Genomic DNA, 16768 nt, shown 5'->3' with positions numbered 1-16768 from the left:
AGTGTATGAATTATTTTATTCATATTCTGTGTGTTTTTGTGAACACTTTGGTGAAAATTTCACTTGAATATATTGAAAATTGAAAAAGTTACGATTTATTTTTTCTCAAAAATGCCACTTAAAAATTGAGCCTCGGAAAAGTCATCAGCATCATTTTTTGATAAATTTAAACTTTTTTTTTCCAAAAGTTTTAGAGATATGCAAATAATATTTCACATGGTTAATAAGGATGGTAAAAGCAACAAATAAAAAAAAATCATTGAAATCTGAGACTATGGGTGCCATTTTGGCATCTTGCCGGGTGATTTGAAATGGAATGACCCAGGGTGTGTAGGACAGTGACACCAGAAACAAGAATGTAACCAGGGTGGCTCCAGACAGTATCTTTATCCGAGCAGGAATTATTTTTTGTGCTTCCTGCCCCTCCCCTACCCATGGCCCCCACATCCTGCATCAGTGACTCTGGGGCCCAAAACCAGATTTTTCATGGGGGGGGGGGGGCCCTTCTACAGTTGATTTATAGTGTGAAAAAATAATAGTCCAGGGACCCAAGGGCCCCATCCTCAGGGAAGCCATGCCCTCTCTCAACTTATCAAAACAATTCCTAACAACCCCCCCTTTTTTTTCGTTTTCCTTTCATAGCTATATCTAATGGCTACAGGTGAAATGGGCGACTTCAGTGACGTCAAAGCTTTGTGTGGAGGCTTCCTGCTATAGATGGTGTTGATTTAGCACCCTCTTGGGTGGTGTATTTTTGCGGCCGCAATGGGTCACCTGGTCTAAGAGCTGCCTATGTACTCTATCACAAGAGGCAAGTGTGCATTTCGGTTCCCTCACAAAGTTTTTTTTCATAATGGTCAAATGGCGGCAAAGGAAATATTTGTCTTCTCGCTTGTTCTGGAGAATCAGTAACACCTTTAAAATAAATTTTTGTGGTCACTAATAAGTGCTGTTTTCAGGATTGAGTTATTAAGAATGATAAAATAATGCCTATTGTTGGTTTAATTTTCATAGTTCAATGTATTAATCCCTGACTCATGAGATTTGTATGCGAACAGTTTAATTACTACTTGGAAGCACATGAAGCAAAGATGATGAAAAAAACATGTCCTGTTGATCGCCATTTGCAGGATTAAAACACACACAAAGTTGGTATAAATCAATCACTTATTTTCCCAGCAACACATAATCACTGAAAAGTTGTACTCTGATATTCTGGAGGTTCTAAAAAAAATTTCAATCTCTAATTTTCTGCAATTTATTCCCATTTTTAATTCCACAGACAAATTGAAAATTCTAGCGGGGGAATAAATGCACATGTAGCTGATTTGAGACAACTAGCAAAGGCACGCAAATTTGAAGATACCTTGGCAGAAGAACAACTTGGATTAACTGGTTTGGGGGATGAGAGACGAGAGTATGCAAAGGTGACTATTAGCAGTAGCAAATCAGACTTTTGCTGATGTATCCAGAGCTCTCACTAACGAATCCGCAGTTTTCCAACTAAAAAAAATTCATTTGCAAAATCCAAAGAGTTCCTATGCCCAAGCAATTGATCAAATGAAAAATAAGTTTTATCCCACTTCAAAGCAAAACCCTGAATTAGCAAAAAAATTAAGTTTCACTGGATTAAATCCATGTTTCAGATGTGGGAGAAAACACAATCGTTCCTCTTATAAATTCAAAAATACTGAGTGCAGATGCTGCTGTGTTTGCCGCTCGAAACGATGTGCTCAAAAACAAAAAACCACACATCCCTAGCATGAGCTGGGGTGTTGTGAATTCTTTTAATTCTGATTATAGTTCCAATTCTTTAGAATGTATTTCGCTGAAACCACATGTAACTTTAAAATTAAAGGCAATCAAATCAAAATGGAAGTCTATTCAAGGTCTTATTCTCGTTAGTTTCATTATGAAAGCTACTAAATCTAATTAAGTTGAAAATATTGCCTACCACTCTGGAACTTTCTGATTTACAAAAAAAAAAACAAAAAAACAAGATGGGTCTTGTGGGAAAATTTGTAGTTCAAGTTGAATTCAAAATGTTTCACTGAAATTGGAACTCTTGGTTGCAAAATCGAAATGCACCAATATCCTCAGTTTTTCATGGTTCGAACTATTTGGAATTTTGATAAGTGGTGTGCATTCAATTTCTCATCTGATTCCAAAAGTTCTTGAAGAATTTTCGGAAAAGTTCAAAGAGGGTCTGCGTGTCTATGCCAGAGTCCCGAGATGAAATTGCCTATAGGACCAAAGTGCTTGTTTATCCAATGTAAAGCTAGGGATATGCCATTCTCCAGGGCCTCTTTCTCACATGGGCAAATGGGACAAGTGCCTGGGGTCCACAAACTTTCAAGGTCTCAAAATTGTCAGTTGTCTGAATTATAGGCATAACCTAAATGCTCCTTTCACTTGCCTCTGCCTCAAAAAAGATTACATATAAGGGGCTCCAAAAATTCATATTTCCCCAGGGCCCGAACTTTTAAGAAGGGAACTTATTTCCAGGGCCCTGCCACTCTCGATGAGGTCAAAAACTGAACTGGAATTGAAAGAGCTCCTTGACAAGGATGTGGTAGAGAGTATCAAGAGAGAATCCCAAATGGATGACTCTCGTGGTATCTGTACTGAATCCATCTGGAAGGGTGAGGCTTTGCAGTGATTACATAACTACCTTCAAGAAAGCCATGACAGCATGTTTTTATCTGATTCTAGCTATAAACGATTTGCTAACAAAGTTAAAAAAAGATGGCTTTTATGCAAAAATTCATCTCGCTCAAGCCTATTCACAGCTTCAAGTTGATGAAGAGTCAGCAGAGGCCCAAACAATACTCATACACAAAGGTGCATTTAAAGTAAATTTGTTTCTGTTTGGAATAAAAGTACACCCTGATTCACCTACATCATAAAACTGCTCCATATTGTGTTGCATGGCTCAAATACTTGTTAACTGAATTTTTTGAAAGCTGGAATCTTTGACCCTTTTCTTTTATTTATGACCTCTTCTTGACTTCTGTGACCTTTTCCACATTTCAAAACTTTTCCAGGACTTCATGATTTTTTTACATCAGTACCAGACTAAACAGGTTGCATTTTACAGTCTTGAAGAGTAAAATACATACACTGCTCAAAACAATTAGGGGAGCACATGGTTTTAACAAAATTACGCAAAGATGTATACCAAAAGTGACATAAAATGAATCATCCATAATTTAAAGCCTAGCAGGAAACGGAAGAAGAAAACTTCATATGCAAATCAAAGTTCATGATGTCAAAAACCAGAAAAAGGAGATAAGGGCAGAAATCGGGATGTTGCAGAAACTTGTTTTACTGCCGTAACTGTGAAATTTGATTGCGCAGTATTTTTTTTTGAGACAAGGTGACTTGAGGATGTCTCAACAACGTGATTTACCGGAATCCATGGCATGGCATGTTATAGGCAGACTGGAATTCGGGCAAACACAACGTAGTGTCGCGGACGCTGTTGGAGTCGCCAGAAGTGTTGTTGCAAGGTTGTGGAATCTATTCCAAGAAACAGGAAATGTTAGATGTCGACCAGGGCAAGGTCGGCCACGCGCCACTACAGCAACTGATGACCGGTATATATGGTTAACAGCCCATCGAAACAGAACAGAGAATGCTACGCAGCTGCAAAGACGGTTGCTCTTGGCAACAGGACGAAGAGTGTCCAGCCAAACAGTATGTAATCGGCTTCATGAGAGAGGGCTCTATGCACGTAGGCCAATGGTCTGCATTCCGTTGACCCCACGCCACCGTGCGGCCCGAAGAAGATGGGCTGCTGAACATCGAGATTGGGAGCAACATGATTGGAGCCAAGTGCTGTTTACAGACGAGTCCCGATTCAGTCTGGAGTGTGACACCCGACGTGTTCTGGTATGGAGGGACAGGGGCACTCGAAATAACCCTGCATTCGTTCGTGAAAGGTCACAATACAGACGAGCTGGTTGGATGGTATGGGGTGGAATCAGCATAGGCGGACGTACGGACCTGCATATCATTCGGAATGGCACTTTGACGGCCCGAAGGTATGCAGACGAGATACTGCGACCTCATGTCATCCCTTACGCTGGAGCCATTGGAGATTCCTTTGTTTTCCAGGATGATAATGCCCGACCGCATAGAGCTCGTCTGGTGGAGAACATGCTTGAAGCTGAAACAATACAGCGTATGGAATGGCCAGCGTGCTCTCCTGACCTGAATCCAATCGTGCTCGGACGACGCATTGCTGTGCGACCAAGGCCGCCTGTTACTGTCCGAGACTTGCAGATTGCACTTCTTGAGGAGTGGAACAGTATTCCCCAAAGTCTGATCGATAACCTCATCGCATCCATGGCAAACAGGTGTGCAGCAGTCTTAGCTGTTCAAGGAGACCACACGCCCTATTAAAACTCATGCATCATGTCTAAACAGTACTTTTTTTTATCGTTTACATGTAACCAAATTGTTGCCCTAATCATCTTTTCATGTTTTTTCCATATTTTCAAAGAATTAAAGCTTAATTCCAAATTTTTTTACGTCTTTTTTCTGTATTGCGCATTGATACGCGTGTACTATCCATTGTATGCCAATACGTGGCTGTCTCGCACGGTTTTCTTCACTTTTTTGCTTGCTCCCCTAATTGTTTTGAGCAGTGTATTTCTGTTCAAGCTTGCGGCTGTGTAGCAACACGATAAGAGTGGAAAAATTTCATCTTAAGTGGATACAGGCTCTTTAAACAGGAGCACAGTAGATCACAAGGCTGTGCATAGTAAACAGAGAAGGGAGGAAGGAACTCCCCTTCCTGCTTATCGGAATAGGTAAGAGTAATACAATAGTGGGAGTAATACAAACAGTAATACAATTTTTAGTGAAACAGGGAAGGTTATCAAACCCACCCAGTACCTGCCTTTGCTTTTGTTTAGCAACTTTACTATATTTGATATACATTGGCATACGCAAAGGGGGGGGGGTTGGGGGGTTTAACCCTCCCTGAGCCAAGATTCTAGTGTTATTTTACAAGGGAAAACGTAACCCCCCCCCCATCAGAAGAGAAAAAAATCTGAAACCCCCTCGAGAAAACTCTACGTATGCCTATGTTGATATATACTCACCAATGCCTTCTTCAGTAAGATCCACATTAAAAATGAAGAATGCAAAACCTTTTGCTCCATTTTTATATCCTCCAACTAGATTATTTGCCCAACCTATACAAAGCAAATGAAAACATTTAAATCTTTCATAAAAATAATAAATGTTTCATAAAATGAAAACTTTTCAATAATGCACAATACAAGTTTATCAAAATTAAAAAAAAACCTTGAGATTACATGAGAAGAGATCAATGTGTATAATCTGAGAACATTTTTTTATTGATGCATACCCAACTGAAGAATTATTTTTAACCCTTTAAGCGACATTGACGAGATGTCTCACCTCCTTAAAAGCTCCTTATTTTAGCATTAACAACCAGATATTTTCTACAATTGATTCCTCAATGAAACACTTTTCCTTATACCCCTCACTTTGCACCTACTGAAAATCAGCAAAAAGCCTACTTCATTAAAAACAATATGGCATTTTGAAGCAGGGTTGGTAAACTGTACTAATATTTGCAAGATTGTTTTTATCTTTTTATTCTTCAACTTCAATCAAATTTCTTTCGTTTCAAGAAAATATATATTTCACCATTGAGTAGTGTTCGTTTGAGGGTATATTTTTAGGCATTTTTCAATGCATATTTCTGCAGTACTATGTACATGTGTTCATTTTTTGCACATATTTTTTTAGTTTTATAGAATATTTTTTTTTTTACATTTTTCTCTTAGGTTAGGCCATACTTTACTGCTTTTTATGCGTATTTTATTTTATTTTTGTGCATATCTTTCTTTTTATGTATATTTTCCATTCTTAGGACGAGAATAATGTATTGTCGGATAATCAGCATGGGTCAGGAAGGAGAAGTCATGTGTAACTAACCTCTCCTTTGCTTCTATGATCACGTGACTAAGGCTTTGAATAAGGGTAAAAATGTAGATATTGCTTACCTTGATTTCCTTTCCAGAAGGAATTTGATCAAGTCCAAAATGGTAAACTCTTGAAGCGTCTTCTTCTCAACCACTTCATTGGGCATTTTGCCTGTTGTGGCCGTGTATTTATATTTGTATTTAGGGAAACTTATTTTTAAATACATTTTTTTTTTATTTCATGCATATATTTTTCAATATACCCACAATTTAAGGGCATGTTGAAAAATTTATGAATATATTTTTTATTTCATACATATATTTTGGTGTTTTAATCCAAATACAAAGACCACAACAAACAAATTGATCACTGAGGTGGCTGAAGAAATTAGGCTGAAGAAAGCCCATAAAAGTATGGATTTCAAATATAACCAACCAATATAAAAGCATGTCACCAAGAAATAATAAAAATTAATAATATATAATATAGTCCGTGGTTGATGTCACTATTGCCACTGATGCTATCCATAAGGTTTTAACAGCTGGCTGATGCAAAGATATATTTAGGAAAGAGAGGAAATTCAACTGAGTTGACTTCAAATTCAACAGTTGAATTTTCTCTCTTTCCTAAATATATCTTCGCATCAGCCAGCTGTTAAAAACCTTTGTATGGATAGCGGAGAGTGACATCATTCTCGGATAAGTCACCATCTGGTGGTAGTGTCAGCAATTTTGAGCTTTGGCCTGAGTTAGGTCCGACCATCCATATACGGTCCCATTCAGTGTACACGAGCTCCAAGGAAAGATTGAGATATTCATTGCCTTTGTAGTCTAATGGTCTAGGGCATTCACCCGGAAAGTGAAAGGACTTTGGCTCGATGTCCCGCAAGGGCAGAGTTGAATTTTCTTTCTTTCCTAAATATATCTTCGTATCAGCCAGCTGTTAAAAACCTTTGTATATAATGCAGTGCCCATAAAAAAGAGTATGGTTGTCTTATCTGAGTAAGAATAACTTCTCGATTTATCCCACTATGTCTATTGTACTTCTTTTTGAATATATCAATTGTGATTAGAATTCAAGATTCCTGGAGGTAATCTATTACATTTAGTAACAACCGTATTAGAGAAAAACTCCCTGCATACAACAACCTGGAATTATCCCTTACTACCTGATGCTGATGTCTCCTTGTCAAACAAGTTGATTGATGGTGTATTAATAACTCATGGTCCATCCTATTCACCCCGTTGAAAATTTTAAACAGTTTGATCATATCCCCAGACACCTGAATTCCTCCAATGTAAGCATATTCAAGAAATCAAGCCTTTCTTCATAGCTGAGGTCTTGCATGCCAAACAAGAGCACACATAGCTCTTCTCTGCATCCCCTCAACTAAGTTTATGTATCTCTGTAGGTAATGTCTCCAAAACCTTATGACATACTCCAGTACAGAACTAAGCCTCAGAAAAACGGAAGAATGACTTTAGTAGAACACAAGATACATATTTTCACGAATTTAAAAAAAAAAAAATTCATGAAAATTATGCATATATTTTCTTTGCACATGCATATATTTTCTTTGCACATGCATATATTTGCTTTGATTTTTGCATATATTTGCTTTGATTTTTGCATATATTTTCCACATTTTTAGTGCTATACTTCGTCATTACTAGATGGATTTGTTTTGATTTTTCACACATATTTTTGATTTCATGGCAAATCTTGGTATATATAAATGTAGATTTATCATTATTTTTTTACTGAATATTTCTGTGTATTTAGTGCATATTTTGCCATTTTTTTTACTGCATATAATCCGGACTCTAGTTATAAATAATTCACAGTGGAATCTTCTTCCAAGTCTCTTTAATTGCTGCCATAAGGTCAGATTTATTTTCGTACTGCATACCATTTTTATACACTCCTCGTGTCAAAATGCTCCACAAGTTCACTATAGGATTCAGATCAAGACTTCTGGCTGGCCAGTCAATGAGTTCCCTCGAATTGGCTTCCCACCAAGACACACGCATTGTCCTGTTGAAACAAATACGGTGTAGAAGTTATATGAGGCATCTCAGGAAGTATATTTTCAGCTTCAGCCAGAATGTCCTGATATGCCTCTGAGTTGATTGTGCAGCATATGGACACGATTAGAATTTTTTTTTTGGGATGCAAAACCTCCCCCACAAACCATCACTGACCCAACTCTAAATGGATATTTCAAAAATATGGTCTGTCGCAGCATAGGTCATGCCAGTAATACTTATACCATCAGCTATCTAAATAAAACTTCTCATCAGAGAAAACAACATCTCATTCCACTTTAAACCAAAAGATACATTTTTTTGGCGAATTAAACTTAATTTTGATTGTGCTGTTTTGTAAGAGGTTAGCAAATCATTTTTTCAGATTGGTTTTTTTAACACATTACGCACAGTTTGACTTGTGCAAGGGGAGTTGTATTCCTTCTGAATTACATCAAAGGCTTTTTTTTCATGCAATTACTGTGGATAATTGACATTTTTTGATGAATATTTCAAGAGAAAGAGGCCTACCTGAGCGAGCTTTCAGTCCATAATTTTGGGGATCCTTTATGAAATTATAAAAAAAATAGTTTTCAATGTTTTAATTCTTCTTGAAATTTCATGACTAAACATTCCATTTTCTCTGATAGCAAGGATTTTGCCCTTTTCAATTTCTGATAAATGTAATGTCTTTGACATTTTCACATTTTAGAGGAAAAACCCGATTTCACAGTGAAAAACTGATCAAGAAAGTTTCAGCTGCTGAGCCAAAATGCTGAATATGCAAATTTCTTTCCCTGATGAGACAAAACACATTTGAAGTGTTGGGGGGAAAATGGTTTCAGTCCATAAAACAAATTTTTTTAGGAGACAAAAAACCAAGTTTTTCTTTAAAAATCTGGTTTTGTTACAATCTTAGAAACTTTATTTTCATTTCATATCATGGTACATATTATGTAAAACTCAAACCAGGGTTGGCAGATTTATGACGAATGGCAATTTTTGATGGTTTAAACTGTATGTCAAAAACCCTCCATTAAAAATCCTTGTCCAAAACCTCAAATATTGCTTTTCAGCGTAATTTTTCCGATTGGAAATGCACACATTAATTGCATGTAATGTTCAAAATGACTGTTATACAAAGAGTAAATACTTAATATATATGATTGTAAAATAATTTTCTACTCTCTACAGAATTATTTTGGGCAACATATATGGTTTTTTCTTGTAAAATATACAATTTAAATAGAGCATATAATAAACGCTGAAGGAAAAACTATGGAACTATTAGAGGTTCTTCAATTCAAAATAAAAGGCTGCCTCATGTTTCCAATAAGCTTGACCACCAAAAAAAAATTAAAACTTATTTTTGCCTCTACAGACTGTTTTAAATACAGTTTCTATCCTAATACCACAGTTGAATGGAACAAGCTCCCCTCCACTATTGTTAATTCCCCCACTATCTGAGATTTCTTGTCAAATGTTACAAAACATCTATGTGTAAAAATCCACCACATCTCTTGTATAGGCCTTTGAAAGGCCAACAATATTGAATAAATAAATAAAATCATTCTTGACCTGCCAAAATTTCATCAACTGCTTGTGTATGTGTATAGATGGGAAAAAAGAGTACCACAGATATTTATAACAGATAGGTGTTTAAAAGAAGTTATATGCCATATATGTAATGTTGTGTGTGATTTCTATTATTAAATTATCTAGACAATCACTGATACTTAAAATAATATCATTATTGTGCATAACATTAGAATATATATAATAATCAAAATACTAAATTTTAGGACTGAAATGTCCTTTAATTTGGCAGTGCTGGCTTGCATATGATACTTAAGAAACTCCAGTAACTTATTCTTAATGCCAGAGTAAGAATAACGTTACAGAATAACGTAACAGAGTAAGAATAATGTTATAAGTCTGACTATAATATGGTATATTTACTAGCATTTATAATGCAATGATTTTCCAATTGAAGCTGTATCTCAACATGTGCAAAACAATGCTGTGTGTGTATCAAGTAGGAGCACTCTGGATTGATTTATATAACCTAAGCTAAGAAATGTTTAGGTGAGAATAAATGAGTTTTACTAGTGTATTAACAAATGCTGTGCAAGAATTTTTATGTGGAATAAAATTTTTGGTAGATCAGAAAATTTAAAATATCAAAATAGATATTTTTTCTCAGTAATTATAATTCAAAATACAAAGCACTTTAATTTACATAGAATTAGTTGTTTTGTTATTTAACATTTATCTATCAGGTTAAAAAACTATTTGACAACATTGACAATAAGTTTTCACTGTTTTAATACTGAGTTCATTTCTGAAGTCAAAAACCTATCCTTGATGCCCTATCACAATAATTTTGAATAAACAGTTCTATTTCGCTTTAAGTAGATGAAAACAGGTAATCAGTAGTTTAGATAAATAAACCATAAAATTATATTTTATACGTTTGAGATTCCTTTTATGTCGAAAAATTAAAAATTTCAAATTATAATTAATATTTTCAATTATTGTAATAAATTAATGTGTAAAAATACAAATACAAATGCAACACCACAACAGGCAAAATGCCCAAGGAGGTGGCTGAGAAAAAGATGCCCATAAAAATGTTGATGTCAAATATCTAAAAATACAGCAACCCAAAAAAAATGCAAATAACAAAAATTTTAAACAATATATACACAAATGAAACATTGTAATATGAAAAAAAGTATGTTTTCATCATGTTATATACCTATTGCGTTCAAAACACTATCCAAAAGTATTAATTTATGTTTTTCATGGTTGAAACCAGTTTCTGACAGTTGAAACCACTTTTTGACAGTTTAAACCAGTTTTTGACATCAAAAACCCAACCCTGACTCAAACCAAACTATTTTTCAAAAGCAAATAAAAAAAAGAAAGCATATAATTTTTTTTCTTATCTTCAACCCCCCCCCCCTGAACATGTAGTTTGAGCAGGATTCTGAAACTTGATACATACACACATTGCATAAAATTTGAATAATTATGATATTTGATCATGGTATGATGAATTAAGTTAGAAGTAGATGAAAAATTATTGGGGTGGTTAGTGCAAAAAAAAATATTCAGTGACAAAAGTTTATTATATTTAGTCACCTCATTGTCGTTTATATACTCCAGTATTTTTTTTTCATCATGTTGCTCATCGTTCTCACATCCATCTCATGTCAAGTTGTTGCAAAAGCTATTAGCTTCAGGATTGATGAAGAGATTAAACCTTATTAAAGAGTGCAGGTCATTGTATTTCACACAAGAGATTGGGATTGAGGCCTTGCATAAAACTTCCAATTCTTCGATAGGCATGTCCTTCCCTTGTTGACAGTCTTTTCTCCCTTTTCACTGGTACTTAACGGTAACTTCATGGCTGATGTAACTACCAAAAAAACTGGAATGGTGGTACACTAAACATGGTTTAGAACTATCTATGTGAAGGCATCTGATTGGCCTTATTGGCACAGTGAGTATTTTTTATCTTACATATTCTTTAAAAAATCTGCCCAAGATTTAAAAATTTCTTGTTTACAGTCAATCGCTATGAAAAGAGATGGTTTTACACGATTGCTTATTATAACTTTCATCCATTCCTCTGGAATCTTGACATAGGACGTTTGTTTATGACACAACATAAATTTATACTCAGCGATACTTTTATTCATGAGCACAAACATGTCAGTAAAGGAAATCAAATAGACACACACTCAAATATAACTTTCTGCACATGCAATAAATTCATTTCTACTGCGCATGTGCTAGACTCTGAGCGTTTTTCTATCTGCACGCTGTGAATAAAATCACTGTTCCCCCTTTTGTTGTATCTTTCTTTGTTTATTACAGCTGATTGAAAGCATTTTTGCCTCTGGTGTTTTACGTGGCTGAAAGAGATGGTACTGAGCTATACAAAACCGCAAAAACATTAATTTCGATTTTTTTTGGACTGAAAGAGTTTTTTCCGACTCTTCATTTGTCTTCATACTTTTTTTTCCAAAAGTTTTGACTTTTACCGTAAATTTAACTTTTTTTTTGAATTTGAGGGCTGAACTTTCCGAATTTATTTTCTCCCAAACGTTTCAGCATCATCCCCAGAAGATAAGAAAGTCTGTTGTAGTATTAGTAGGGTACAGATCTGCTTATAAGAGACACATATGGTACATATACACAGTAAGTTCTTTCAATCATTTCCTGTAGACTTTTCTTTCGTTATGGTGCTTTGCTTGCTGGTTGTCACAAATCTACTGTTCATATCGTCTAGAAAACGAAAAGCACTTTCTCTACAAAAAAAGTCTTGCAATTTCTAAAGACTTTGACAAGAATTTTAAATTAATGACGTTGATCTGGCAAAACTGATGAATATCCCTGTGCCAACTTTGAAATGATCATTAATCATTCCTATCATTTTTGTTGACACCACGGTCATTTTCTGCACATGAAGGCTAATTAGACCGGGACCTACAATTTATTGCCGATTCCAAAAGCCAGGGTTGTTTTTATACTCATTGAGGGGTTGGCGCACTAACCCCTCGATGGGGGACTCCCTGCGGTAGCAATTTTTTCTGTGGTCATGTCGCGTTTCTGTTGTACCCTGTGTCAGGAAAGTTTTCTGATAAGGACAAACTGGGTATCGAACTTGCGACACCTCTAAACATTCGTTGGTACTTTAGGCAAGTATCTTATCGACCTGGGCTACCGCACCCCACTTTGAAATGATTATAAAGCAGAGAAACGAAATCAAAGTCCAAGAAGCTGGTTGCACATCATCTACTGCCAAAAAGTGAGTCCGAGAAGGGAAATTTTCCAAGTTTGTTGCATTTTTTTTTACTCAATGTCTTGCCCCAAAAAGGTAATGTGTTCTGCTAAATTTATTTTGTTTAAAATATTTGAAATAAAATTCAATTTTTTTTTCGCTCAAGTATGATTGAAATATTTTTTATAAGAGAATTGGAGGTGCAATTAAACATTGAATTTTATAATATTTTGTATGCCTGGGAGAGGGGGGAAGAGAAGTAATTTATTTAAAAAAAGTCCCACTTATTTGACTTAAATTCTTATCTTTTAGACGAAACATCCAATTACGAGGTTGACTCAGCCTCTTGAAAGTTGTATAAACAAGGTTCTACTGTAGTACAAAAATATTCCACTGCAATTGCAATTTTGAATCATTTAATTATCATCATTAATTGCTTTATTGTATTGAATATTCCTCAATATTAATAACCTTGATAAACTCTGCAAGTTACTAGATAATCCATTTTGAAACACAATATATGACTCGCAGAGACCAGCAGCTTTGCTTGTTGAATGTGACTGAAGCTCCAATTCTGAAGGTTTGGCAAATGCAAAATTAGAGCAATTAATATTATTTAGTCTGAATTAGAAAAAACAAAAAATACATGTTGAAGTTATTTGAACTAATATTATTGTAAACTGATTTTGTTTACAAAAGTTCCCCAGTACATACATAAATAAATACAATACAGCAACTTGGATCAAAATTTATTCATCAGCTCAGGCTATTTACTACTATATGGACTAGGAGATCTTTACCTCTAGCTTTGAGCTCAGACAACAAGCTTCCTGGTCCTTCATGACCTACAAGATGACCAAGATAGCACCCCGGCTAGAACAGATAATTTTAGAAATGAAATACATTTAAAAATAAACACTGTTTTTGAAGCATGATATTCATATACAGTGCCAGTCACTTATTAAATTCATTTTTATCTTGATGATTTCGATTTTATTAAGTGGCTGATTTTTATGACCAGTGAATTATAAACTGAAATTAAAAATAAATATTTTCGAACAAAAAATCTATAAAGTAAAATATGTATATATTCTATACAGATGAATTGATGTTTTTATCAATAAATAGTTTATTGAATTAATTATTATTTAATTGAACTTTCGCAAGTGGTGTATATAGTTTTCATATAAATTTTCTCAAGGAAATTTATGCCTCACATTTTCTTGAAGACCCAGATTTGTCTTTTTGTCAGTTTTTCATTATTTTTTAAATATCAATAAATATTTTTAAAAAATTTCTATCTGGTCAGTTATCTCTTTTGATTTTGTGATTTCTGATTTGTGGATTTTTCCTTTGATGTTTGCAGCCCTTTACCATAGCATATTGCCCATAATAGTGCAATAGACAAGGTTTATGCTCAATTTAGAAATATAAATCTTCATTTTTGAGTTTCCAGTTTCTTTTGTCACTTCTCTAATACATGATTACTAGTTTTTTTTCCTTTCGCTGAAATTTTTTTTCTTTTGAAAATATTTGCATATCTTATTTTACTTTCTCCCTTGCTGTGTTTTGACGAAAAAATAAAAATAAATTTAGTACTGTATTATATGTACAATAGGGAAAAGGTGACTGGGAGAAGGAAAAAGAATGAAAAACCAGCTCCTCAGAAATCTTTTTTCCCCATGTATTAACAAAAATACCTATTATCTCTGCTAGATCGACTGCACATCATCCAAATTTGTTGCCAAAAGGCATAATTTGCCATAATAGCAATTGCCATAAAGGGGTTGTTAATACTAAGAAATCACCAATGAATGATAATAGGATTGAATAGGGACAAATTGATAATAGTTGATAATAGGATGAAAGAAATCAAGATGATGAAAAGAAAAATTTATTACAAAACAGTGAATGATCAAAATAAAATAAAATTAATAAACTTACAGTAAAACTGATTAAGAGTAACTCGGTTTACAAGTGTTTCGCAGAAGAAAATTTCTCCTCCACAATACAAATCATACATATAACAAAGCCTCTTAGATTATACAAATACAACGCCACAACAGGCAAAATGCCCAATGAGGTGGCTGAGAAAAAGATGCCCATAAAAATATGGATGTCATATATTTCAAAAATACAGCAACCCAATTAAAAATTAAGAACATTCAATATGATACTTTGTGTATTCACATTCATGATCGAGCAACACATGGTCGTAACTGAAAAGCCAACTGTTCGCTTTTTCTCACTGCAGGAAAATTTATTTTAACCTATTCATTTGATGCCCTGAGGTTGTCATGCAATTTTTTGGCATATAAACCATATGATGTCCTCAGGGTGTCATACAGCTGTATTTACATATATGTATACACAAAAGCCAGAAGACTGATAAAACCTAGGGGACTTAACATGTCTCTCAAAGAGCATGTGTGGGTGCACATTTTTATCCCATGTTGATCTTTAAACATTAGATCATTCACCGAACTTTTTGACTGCACCTTGTATATTTAATGTACCTATGATTACGCAAAATTGAAACCACTACAAGATACATGCAATAAAGTATTTCCAATAGAATCATTACATTTATGCCACAAACCAAATCAAGATTGAAACTTACATTTGATCTATAATATTGATGCAAATCTGGAATAGGGAAAGTGATATTGAGGTTTCTCACATCTTTCACAGGTACAACATAGCCTCGAAGCTGTAGTTAAATTAATAAAAAAGATATATCATTATAGCAAAATGGAGAAAAAAAATACAATAGTACAAAACACAATCCACAATCTAGACTGTTCTAGACTTTGGAGATTAGAGAATTTTCAAAATTATGGATCTAGAGTCCTTTATTTCACAAATTACCATACTTAAAGCATTAATGTCTTTTTGAGTAAGGCACCACAGGACTGTTGAAAATTCGAAAAACTCTTCTTTTTTTTTTAAATAAAGCATATTTTCCTGAATGTTTTGACACCAAAATTTAGAGTGTATGTCAATAAGAACCCGAGATACGATCGATAATATGATTGATCGTATATGGATCTTGTTGAACTTGTTTCAGTGGGAAGGGGGCAGGTTTTCTTCTAGCGATGATCGTGTCATTCATTTTTTTCTCGGTAACTTTTCTTTGGGTAAAGCTGATAACAGAAGAATGGTTCCTTGTTTTCAAAGAACCGATGTCAGTCAATGGGAAGAACTTAGGGCAAAACTCTGTTTTGCATGAAATCATACCCTTTGTTTTTAAAAAATATGTGTGTTTGTTGCACCCCCTCTGGTTCACTGAAAAAGAGTGTAATCTTTATCTAAAAAAGAAAAAGGCATTTAGAGAATATAAAAATGGAAAAAGTGTCCTGTCATCATTCACTGAAAAAAGAAGGGCATTAAAGAAGGTGATAAGGGAAAGTAAAAAGGAAGTTGAATCTCTCTCTCTAGGTTGGCAAATAACATTGGCACTGACCCAAAATCATTTTTCAGGTAAGTCAATAATGGATGTAAGGGAACAGTTGACCCACTCTCAATAGAAGGGGCTAAGGTTTTTAATAGGGAAGGTGATATCCAAAGCACAGGTGTGTCATGGTGATGAAGACCTCAACAATATTCAATATTTTCACATTGTGTCTGTATCCAAAGGAAATTCTCGCCACACAAAACTTAATGCATGAAATAAGCCTTTTCAAAATACATCTATTTTTGGTCACCTGAATATTATATTTTTCAAATTTTTCTTCAACACAAATTCAATGCCAGAAATATAATTCAATAATTTCACATTGAACAATATTCTCACATTGCGTCTGTATCCAAAGGAAATTCTCGCCACACAAAACTTAATGCATGAAATAAACCTTTTCAAAATACATCTATATTTGGTCACCTGAATATTATATTTGTTCACATTTTCCTTCAACACCAATTCAATGCTGGAAACAATGTTTTATTTTTCCTAACAAATGAAAGTTAAAGATTCACAATGCTGTTCATATGCTTT

General features: G+C 34.5%; 1 protein-coding gene across 7 annotated transcripts in view; it reads right to left on the bottom strand.

Annotated features, from left to right (window-relative positions):
• Positions 1-16768, bottom strand: part of Ide (Insulin degrading metalloproteinase) — a 442696-nt gene that overhangs the window by 262171 nt on the left and 163757 nt on the right. For all 7 annotated transcript variants that reach the window (XM_089232551.1, XM_089232550.1, XM_089232552.1 and 4 more), the window contains 3 exons: positions 15395-15484; positions 13575-13647; positions 5109-5201 (listed from right to left, as the gene is read on the bottom strand). In XM_089232551.1, coding sequence (XP_089088677.1) covers positions 5109-5201; positions 13575-13647; positions 15395-15484 — 256 coding nt within the window. The remainder of the gene's footprint in view (positions 1-5108; positions 5202-13574; positions 13648-15394; positions 15485-16768) is intronic.

This window comes from Pholcus phalangioides, unplaced genomic scaffold, assembly GCF_987345545.1.
Source record: "Pholcus phalangioides strain wild (caught in Gottingen) unplaced genomic scaffold, Ppha-v1.0 ptg000007l_1, whole genome shotgun sequence".
Classification (NCBI taxonomy): domain Eukaryota; kingdom Metazoa; phylum Arthropoda; class Arachnida; order Araneae; family Pholcidae; genus Pholcus; species Pholcus phalangioides.
Note: the sequence above shows the minus strand (reverse complement) of the source record. Positions and strands in the feature narration are given on the sequence as shown.